At 39.9% G+C, this 10315-nt stretch overlaps 1 protein-coding gene across 2 annotated transcripts in view; it reads left to right on the top strand.

Moving 5' to 3' along the window:
- The first annotated feature begins 382 nt into the window (after positions 1-382).
- Positions 383-10315, top strand: part of GCSAML (germinal center associated signaling and motility like) — a 35584-nt gene continuing 25651 nt past the window's right edge. For both annotated transcript variants that reach the window (XM_033095832.1, XM_033095831.1), the window contains exon 1: positions 383-769. In XM_033095832.1, the coding sequence (XP_032951723.1) occupies positions 582-769 (188 nt within the window). In that variant the 5' untranslated portion in view covers positions 383-581. The remainder of the gene's footprint in view (positions 770-10315) is intronic.

The raw sequence follows: 10315 nt of genomic DNA, 5'->3' as shown, positions 1-10315 counted from the left end.
CACACACACACACACACACACGAGTCACTTACCCCCAGCAACCCTGGCTCAGTCAGCTGGCAGCCAATCGCCCTGGAGCTTATCACCGCAGCCAGCTTGGGCTCTGCGGCCACGGCGCTGTGGGAGGAAGCCGGCCAGATGGCAGAGATGGCTCTGGCAGGCCGGCTTCTTCCCCTGTAGTGTTAGCCTTGGAACAGCAACAGGAAGAAGAACTGCTCCGCTACCTGCCGGGATAACTCTCCATTGCCACTCTCTTTTCTTTGCAGCAGTATTACATTTGATTTTATTTTTAAGACTGGAGGAACAAACAGGCATTTCATTTCATTTTTTTTTTTCCTTTTCTTCTAACAGGCTTTCTTGTGTGTTTGGAAGAGAACAAAATATCGGGAGTCTTGAGATACTAGATTTCTGAGGAATAGGAAAAGCCCCTACCCTGTCTGGTCTTGTAATCTTGGAATTTCCTTAAAAGCCAAGTGAACCCAGAGTGTCAGATTTATTCTCTCATGTTTTAGTCTGATGTGCCCCCCGTCCCCACAGCCACGCTGAAAAAATCATGCCTTTCTTTTCCCCTCCCCTTCAGCATGGCCCCTTCCTTCTCTAACATGCCTGTCCCCAGTCAGCTAGTGGTTGGCGGAGCACAAGGCGTGGTCAGAGGCAACATCCTGCCCCACGCTGGTTTGGTCAAAACTGCCCAAAGTCCAGTGAACGAAAGCGCTGAGAACCCCAGCCACACTGACAGGATGGGAAATAACCTCCTCAGAGAACTCAGGTGAGTCCTGACTCTTGGGACTGCCCCTCTTGGGAGCAAAAGGAGGAGGCTGGCTCTACACATTTGGGGGGGGGGGAGGGGCGGGGGACTTGCGCTTTAAGAAGGTTGAACCTGAATGGCTTCCTCCTGGAACACACAGCTGCCCCGCCCTCATGCACTCCTCTTACCTTAAACTTTGGAACCATGGTAGGTTGCCAGATTTAGAAAATAAAAATGCAAGATACAGAGTCAGATTTGAATTTCAGACAAACAAACACTTTTTTCTTTTCTTTTTAGTATAAACATGCACCGTGTAATATTTGGCACATTATTGCATGGGTCATACTTATACACAGAAAATCGTCATTTATTTGAAATTCAAATAAATTAAAATAAATCGTCATTTATTTGAGATCCTGTATTTTATCCAGCAACTCTAGACTACGGTCACTTGAACCTTTTTGTACCTCTTTCCTCATTTGGGTAGAGAGATTATCTTCCCATTCATCAGCTTCAAGGGGTCAGTATGAGAACAAAAAGTCAGGTTCTTGAAAATAATGCATGTAATATAATGCACTCAAATGCTTTTGATTTAAGTAGTACCTTCTATTGGTGATTTTTATCTCTATCATTTTCAAATGCTTTGAAGTTTTAGGACAGATATGGATAACAGGTGTTATTTTTTTTACATCTTGCTTAATTTTAAATAATTTTCTCCACAGCACCCCACTTCCCATCCATTCTCCCTAACTCCTTCCAGTCTTATTATGTTACATAACAAGACTATATGTTTTAAATTGACAAGTAATTGACATATAATATTGTATAAGTTTAAGGTGTACAATGTGTTAATTTGATACACTTGTATATTGCAATATGATTACCACCATACTTGTAGTGTTTAGCAAACACTGTATCACACCACATAATTACCATTTCTTTTTTGTGGTGGGCACCATTCAGATCTAGTCTCTTAGCAACTTTGACGTTTATAGTAAGTACTGTTGTCTGTAATCACTGTGTTGTTCGTGAGATGTCCAGGACTTGCAACTTCTAGTTCCAAGTTTGTACCTTAAACGACATCTCCCAATTTCCCCACCTCCTAGCCCCTGATAATCACCATTCTACTCTGTTTCTACAGGTTCACCTTTTGTAGATTTCACATATAAGTGAGGTCATACACTATTTGTCTTTCTCTGTCTGACTTACCTCACTTAACATTATTTCCTCAAGGTCCATCCATGTTGTCACAAATGGCAGGATTTCCTTCTTTCTCATGGCTAAATAATATTCCATTACAGAGATAGAGGTAGAGATAGAGATATAGACATGATAGAGATAGAGATGGATCACATCTTTATTCATCTGTTGACAGACAGGTTATTTCCATGTCTTGGCTATTGTGTATAACGCTGCAATGAACACGAGAATGCAGATAGTTCTTTGATATCCTGTTTTCATTTCCTTTGTATATATACCCAGAAGTGGGATTGACGGATTATATGGTAGTTTTAGGTTTAAGTTTTAAAAATTGTTTTCCATAGTTGCTAAACCGACAGTGTACAAGTGTTACCTTCTCACCAATAGTGTACAAGTATTCCCTTTTCTCTACATCTTTGTGAATGTTTAATATCTTTTCTTTTTCTTTCTTTTCTTTTTTTTTTATTCTTTTTTCCTGTCTTCTTCATTGTTGCCATCCTAACAGGTATGAGGTAATATCTCACTGTGGTTTTGGTTTGCATTTCCTTGATGATCAGTGATGTTGCGCACCTTTTCATGTACCAGTTGGCCATTCGGAAGTGTTTTTTTTTATTAACACAACTGGATTGACCTGGCCATACAAAACTCTAATCACATCAGTCCTGTGTTCCCATGAGTGTATCCTTTTCCCACTAGCTAATGTGAAAAGTGCGGACCACCTGTTCTGGATTTTAAGGTTCTGTGTATTCTGTTTTAATCACTCTCTTCTTCTTGTTCTCTTCTCACTTTGAGCATTGCCTCCACTGTCTTCTGTAGCAACTGGCCTCTAATTATTTCCTAACTCCTGGCCTCTCAAAGGTAATTGTTGCTTTGAATGTATCTTTGCAGGCCCTATGTCTCCCTAGAGTTTAGCAGCATGCAGAGATTTAAAGAATGTGTGCCTAGTTAGTTTACTTAAATATGCCCTTCTGCCCTTTCTGCCATAAATGTGTTGTATGGATCTATACCCTTGTCAGACTTGTTCTTCTTTTGATTCCAAGTCTGTGTGCTTTGGCTGTCAGAACTTTTGCTCTGAAGTTTTTTCCATACTCTATGACTTGTAAACTATTTATATAAATTTAAGACACTAAACATATCCTGTCTAGTGTCATGGTTATAACTGTGTGTCTTTTAGATTATGATTCTTTGGTCACAAGATCAATGCTCATGATCTCTGAAAATCCCTGAAACCCTTGCTCATACTCTGCAGAGTGAAGGCCCTCAGAAATGTTTCCTGGCTCCTGTGGAGTGGAATTCCCAGCCTTCCCAGCCGAGGAAGTGCTTTGGAATACTGCTTTGGAATTACTGTTTTGAGTTGTCTGCCTCTCTGTGTGCATTTAAAATTTCCCTCTTATAGCTGTTACTGTGTTCTGATAGGATGGAAGGTCTTTGGGAACAGCATGAAGTTCCCCTACTTTATAAACTTTAAAGCAGCAGGAGGATGCTGATTCAATCCAACCACATTGTAAACAAGCCCATTTAGACTCAGAGACAGGGAGCTCTCGAATCAGAGGTCCAGGTCACAAAGTCTGCTTCTCATTCTGCCCTTCAGTCACTGCTCTCTCTCTCTCTGCTTAGGGTCCTATGACTCACTTTCTGAAGAAGCCTGTTTGCAGGATTCCAGTCTATTCTAAAATCCAGGCAGATGCTGGATTTTCCAGGCAGAAAAAGGAGGACATGGCCTCAGGTCTCGCGGTTGCGTCTGTGAGTGACATCTCCACAGTCCTGGCCTTTTCTCAGCCAGCGCCCACACACACTACTGAAGCCAGCCAGATTCAGTAGCACTCAACGCAAGGGCACGTCTACGAACAGAATTAATATGCGTTGACAATAATGTGTGATAATTATCCTATGTATTCTTTCTGTCCAGCACAGTGTTAAGAAATTTACAGGATTATCTCGTTACTTTCCCAAAACTACTGTATGAAGTAGTTGTTATTATACTCATTTACCATGAGCTTGAAAAAATTCAATATTAAATATAAAAATGGGTTTCATAGTTGGATACATTTATTAATTGGTGAGAGGAGATATTTTATTCCCAGTAAGTGAAATCTGGGTGATTTCTGTCTAGAGCACTTTGTGTGTTAGGAAACTTGGGAGGCGGGTGAACAGCAGTGCTTGGAGATCCCACAATCAGAAAAGGGGGAGATGGAGAGTTTCTGATGCACAGTTCACCCAGGAAATCATGAAGCTGGATGAAGCTTGTGTCCTGCTTCATCCTGGTCTGCTTTTCCTAGAATCCTGGACAAATTCCTTGGTCTCCCTGACACAATGTCTCCATGTCCATGGTGGGGATAAGAATGTTACCACATCCTTGATTTAGTTGTGAAGATAAAGAGAAACAATGCAGGGACATAGTAGGTGATTAATTAGTCAGTGATGGCTACTGGTTAGCTAGCTCAGGGGTCTGAAGTCCATTGGGTTTTCAGCTTCTCGCGCATTTTGTTTCAGTGAACCACTCTTCAGAATTATTTGGTTCATGAGGAATCTCATTCAAAGCTGAAATGACTGGTAATGAGATGGAAGAATTCTACTTCCTAGAGCGTATTCTAACAGGGAGCAGGGGTAACAAACGCCTGTGAATCACGCAGTTTGGGTCGGGATGAGTGTTACAGATGACATACAGCAGAGGGCAGGGTGCGATGTCACGGAGGCCTGACCTCTGAGGAGAGACCTGGATGATTAAGACAGAGCAGGTTAGGCAAAGACTGTGGGACTGGCTTCCAAGAGACCTTAGGTAAGGGTCTGAAGAGGGGGTGGGCACGGTGGGTAGTGGGATGGTGAGGGTGGGGGGACATGAAGTTCATGAGATGAATTAGGCCATTGACCACTTCATATCCCACATCTGGTTGTCCTGACTTTTTCCTTAGAGTTTTTGCAGTGTAATTGGCTGCCAAATATTGCTCATATTTAATGTACACATTATTTTGAGTTTGGACCTATGCAAACTCCTGTGATACCATCACTGCAACAAAAACACTAAATATATCCATCACCTCCAAAAGTTTCCTTGTGTTCTTTTGAGGGTTTTGTTATGTTTTTGTTTTATGTGAAGAGCACTTAACAGGAGATCTATCCCCTTATCGTATTGTAAATTACACATACTCGTGACTATGGTACGATGCTGTACCGCAGATCCTTAGAATTCATTCATGGAGCAGAACTGAAGTTTTATACCTGTGGAGCAATGACTTCCCATGTCCTTTTCACCAATTCTTAGCAGCCACCAGGCTACTCTCTGCTTCTGTGAGACTATTTCAGCTTACACAATAATTGTTGTTCTGTGACTGGCTTATCTCACTCAGCATAATGCCCTCCAGTTTCATTTATATTGTCACTAATGGCAGGATTTTCTTCTTTTTTTAAGGCTTCATAGTTCTTTATTGTATATGTGCTATATCATCTTTCTTCATCATCAGTGAACATATGTGTTGTTTCCATATCCTGGTTATTGTGAGTAATCTGAGATAAGCATGGGAGTGCACATATCTCTTTGACATGCTGATACTGATTTCTTTTTATATATATACCCAGAAGTGGGATTGCTAGACCATATGGTACTTCTATTTTTAATTTTTAAAAATTGTTTTTCATAGTGGCTGAACCAATTTACATTCCTACCAACAGTGTGCAAACTTTCCAATTTCTCCACACCCTCGTCAGCACTTATTGTCTTGTTGATAATAACCATCCTAACAGGTGTGACGTGGTATCTCACTGCGGTTTTGATTTGCATTCTCCTCATGATTAGTGATGTTGAGCATCTTTTCATGTATCTTTTGGGCATCTTTATGTCCTCTTTGGAGATGCAGGACAGATGACACAATTGTGCTCATAGAGTTGAATTCAAACTTCAAACATGTACTCTGATAAAAATGTTTCCCTCTCTTTAAGGTTAATTAATATTTATGGGAAACCTATATGAAACAGCACTCTTGGCTTCAAGAAAAAAAATCATACAGGCATAGAGGATAGACTTCAGAGGATGCCAATTAAAAAAATTGATAAACACCTTCAAGAAACACTGTAATTAAACACTGTACTTTAAAAAAAAATAGAGATTATATAGCTGAGAGGATAAAAACTTGTCAAGGTCACTTTTGCTAGTAAGCAATGAAACCACAGTATAACTTCTTGGTTTCCCTCCCTCCCTCCCTCCCTTCCTCCCTCCCTCCCTCCATCTTTCCCTCCCCCCCCTCTTTCTTTCTTGTACAATGTGATGATTTGTTATATGTATACATTGAAATGACCCCCAGGGTGTAATTTCTGATGTCAGGTCTCCGCCATTTGCACAGCACCACAACAGCCCCTTTTTCAGATAGGGCAGATGTTCGTGGGTTCTAGGTAGAAACACAGACAATGTGCTATAGAATCAGAAGAAGAAATGAATGGAACCTGGTTTGGAATGGCAGAAGGAAGACCATGTTTGAGGACTTGCTGTCTGGATTGTGAAGCACATGTTAGGCAGGCTTACCAGAGGAAGAAAAGACTTTCCAAACTGAAGGGACAACATATGCAAATGTAGAAGAGTGGTTCAGGAAGGCAAATTATTTCTCAATACCTGGAGCATATTGTTTAAGGATAGATCCAACACGAGGAGAAGCTGAAAATGAGGTTTGGTGTTTGATGATGAAGAGTCTTCAAAGGCACACAGGAAGTAACGTGGTAGACATTTGTAAGCTAGAGAAACATGTAATGTGGCTTATATTTTAGGGAGAAATGTCTGTCCTCAGTGTGTAAGATGCAATGATAGAGAAAAATGCACAATGTTAAGAAACTTAAAATTTAACAAGCAAGAGATAGGGAAGAACTGAAATTTGCAGGAGCAACCACAATGAAAAAAGAAGTTCAGTGAAAGTAAATGCATTCCATCGATTCATCTTGTGCTTGTCAGTCATTTAGGTCACAGATGTAGTGTGAGAGAAGCCTGAAATTATTTTCCCAAATGAAGTTAAGTTCACTCCCGGGCTCTGCAGGGAACCTGTCCATCACTGGAGAGTCTTGGGATATGCTGTGCATATCTGCAGATGGAAGAGACACAGAAGCAGGGAGAACAGTGATGGATCTGAGATGAGCTGGTACTGGGGATTCCCAACTTCCTCCTGCAGCTGTCAAATAAATCCCCATCAAATCTACCAGATGGAGGAAACAAAAATGATAAGAAACAGAGACCCAACCCAACCCATGAGTCATTTTTCTTTGTGATAACGTGTTTCACTCTCTCCTGACTCAGTTGTTACTCTGCCTCTGTGGGGTCATTCATCCAATGAAAGAGGCATGAGACTTGTACCAAAGGCTTCCCAGAGTGTTTTGTTTTTCTCAGTCACTAGTCCAATGGTGTTGATGGGAAAGGGAAACGACATTTATCAGGCAACTGAAGGATGCTAAGCATGTTGTGTACTTGGATTTAATCTTCATTAGTAATACTTTGAAGAAGGCATTGCTATCTCCATTTTTACAAGTTTTGAAATTTAGGGTACAAGGGTGTCAGCCTCACAGGTTGAAGAGGTAGTTTAAGTCACTAGACATAAATCGAGCAAGACTCCAAAGCCTGTGGGCCTCGTCTGCTTACTTGAGAGAGGCCTTCTCCAGGACTCATTTCCACGGAGATGGCGAGTCCACACTGTGCCCAGGGCCCTCTGGAACTGGGAGGGTTCAAAGCCGATGGGGTCCCTCAGAGGGCAAGGAGGGGTGCAATGCAGTCCTTTACCGGTTGTTCATCTATTGGGTTCAACATTAAACGGATAATAATGAGTGCTTTTTTCTTCTGGAAAACCACAGCTAGCAAACAGGTTACGTTTAGCACAAACGAATTCTTCCCACTTATCTATCTGCCTGTCCGTGTGCAGTGTGCGTGTGTGTGTGTGTGTATGTGTATACACACACCATGCAAACAAGCCCTAATCACCTGAAAATAATGGGATGATTCCTTAATAATGGCACAAAAACTTCAGAATTGAAGTTGGTCAATACAATAGTATGTTTAATGTTCTTAATCATCTTGAATATCTTATGGTCTCTACGTGACCCAGCCTTTCAAAGATGATCATTTAAAGGAAGATTCAATAATAGAAAATTTATGTTGCCCTGGGGAGGTTGGGGGGATTAGACCCAGATCAATTTTTTTTTAGGCAACATGGATAAGAACTTCTTTTTTGGAGAAATCTTCATAATTGACTCTTCATACTTGTTCCAAAGAAAGCCATCCATTCCCACTCAGGGCTGACACAGCCAAATTAAAAACTTGGATAATCCTCAGAGAATAAGGCTTTAGTGTGCCTCTATCTTCAGAAAGAAAGAGAGACAGTACACCGAATAAAGAAAAAAAAAAGAACCTTAAGGAGAAACCCATTCCCTATCTATCTCATCATTCTGCCATTACTTTGAAGGTTGTAGAAGGTTGTGCGCAGGGCCACATGCCAGGTCAGGGATCAGGGACCAGGGACCAGGGCCTCAGAGGCAAAGTGCCAGGGATGGGTCCGATGAAATTCCGGTATGGAGATGGTCCCACAGCCTTCTCTTTATCCTCTGGTTCGAGCCGTTGTTTCTCCGCCTAGTTGTGTAGGACACAGCTCCCTGGCCCATGTGGTATTATGAGCCTTGTGCTTGCTACGACCCCAAGTCCCTCTATTCCCTCATCCCCCACCCCACCCCACCCCAGCAGTGCACAGTAGCCCACAGTAGCTCAGCTCGCAGCTCACGTCAACCTCCCGCTGCTCCTGGCAGCCCAGCTCCAGGGAGAGCTATTGTTCACAATCTTGGCTAAAGAGGGCACAGCTCACTGGCCCATGTGCGAATTAAGCCGGCAACGTCAGCGTTAGGAGCACGGCGCTCCAACCACCTGAGCCACCGGGCTGGCCCCCTCTTACACCTCTAATGTGGTAAATTATATTACAGTATTTTGTGTTGATGACCTGTCTTTGAATTTCAGGGATAAAACCCATTTAATTGTCATGTATATTATATTTGTTACAAATTTTAGGTTTAGCTAACTCCTATTTTATTGACTACTATTGTATTTTCACGAATGAATTGGGCCTATGTTTTTTTCCCTATTTATTTAATTTTTAAATAAAGAATATTCTAATTGCATTAAGTAGGTTTGGCATCATTTTCTGTTTTTCTATTTCTGGAACATCTTGTTAAGAGATGATACATTTGTCACATGAAGTTTGGTAAAATATTATATGGAAACACATAGGGTAGAATTTTTGAGGTCTGGAGGGTATTTAAGTACCAATTTTAGCATTTTATTTCATTAAATTTATCCATTTTAAGTCATGTTTAATATATATATATATAATTGTTCATAATATTTGTTTTATCCCTGTAACACTTATTCTGAAATTCACTTTTGTATTATTTTTGGTTCCTTATTTTTTTACTTAGTTGATCTTGCCAGATTTTTGCCCATCTTACTTATATTATTTTTTAATATTTGAGTCTCTCTCTTAGATTTACTTCTGCCCATCACTTTTCTTGTTTCCTCTTTCTTTTTTTCTTTCTTTTTTCAACTTCTTGAGATAACTGCTTACTTTGTGTTTTCTTATAAATGTATTTTAGCAACTCATTTTCTTTACATTTTTCTTTATATCTTTCAAAAAGTCTTGTATAGCTTTTACTATTATTTTATTATAAGTGTTTTTAAAAAGTTTCTTTATAATTTATTCTTTAAAATAAAGATCACTTATTCTATTACCTAATTTCTAGACATGTACATTATTACTATTATTTAACTAGATTTTTAACTTTATTGCTTGATGGAGAAATAGTGTGTACATTGTGGATATTTTGAATATTTATTTAGATTTCCTTTTTGGAGTTATGATGTCTCAAACTAATGTCAAATATTTGGAAAGTTAAAAACACCGAAAATGTATGGAAAAATGACCCATGATCTCAATATTTTGGCCAATACATTTTTATGCTTAATTTAATATTTTTTAATGGCAGAGTATTAGATGATTTTTTAAAATTCAGTCAACAAGTCTTTGTACATCACCTATGGCCTGATATTATCTGAATTCCCCCTGATTTAAAACAAAACAAAGCAAACTTTTACTTCATGTATGGCAGAATTTAGTATCCATTTATAATTAGTAATATTAATGATATGGAATTCTAATCAGACTCCTACTAATGCTTTGGGTCTTATGCTCCTGATTTTAACTTTGAAATACGAACATTCTTTAGAAGGGTAAGTCAGTAACTCATTAATAATCTCAAAGATAATAATTTTAGCATTCTTTCTTTATTGACCAGTTTAGGAAGGTGAAATCAGTAGGAAACTGGACTCTAGGGAAACAGGAAAAGAAGACAGGGGAC

The sequence above is a fragment of the Rhinolophus ferrumequinum genome, chromosome 24, assembly GCF_004115265.2.
Source record: "Rhinolophus ferrumequinum isolate MPI-CBG mRhiFer1 chromosome 24, mRhiFer1_v1.p, whole genome shotgun sequence".
Lineage (NCBI taxonomy): Eukaryota > Metazoa > Chordata > Mammalia > Chiroptera > Rhinolophidae > Rhinolophus > Rhinolophus ferrumequinum.
This window is presented reverse-complemented; position numbering and strand designations above follow the sequence as displayed.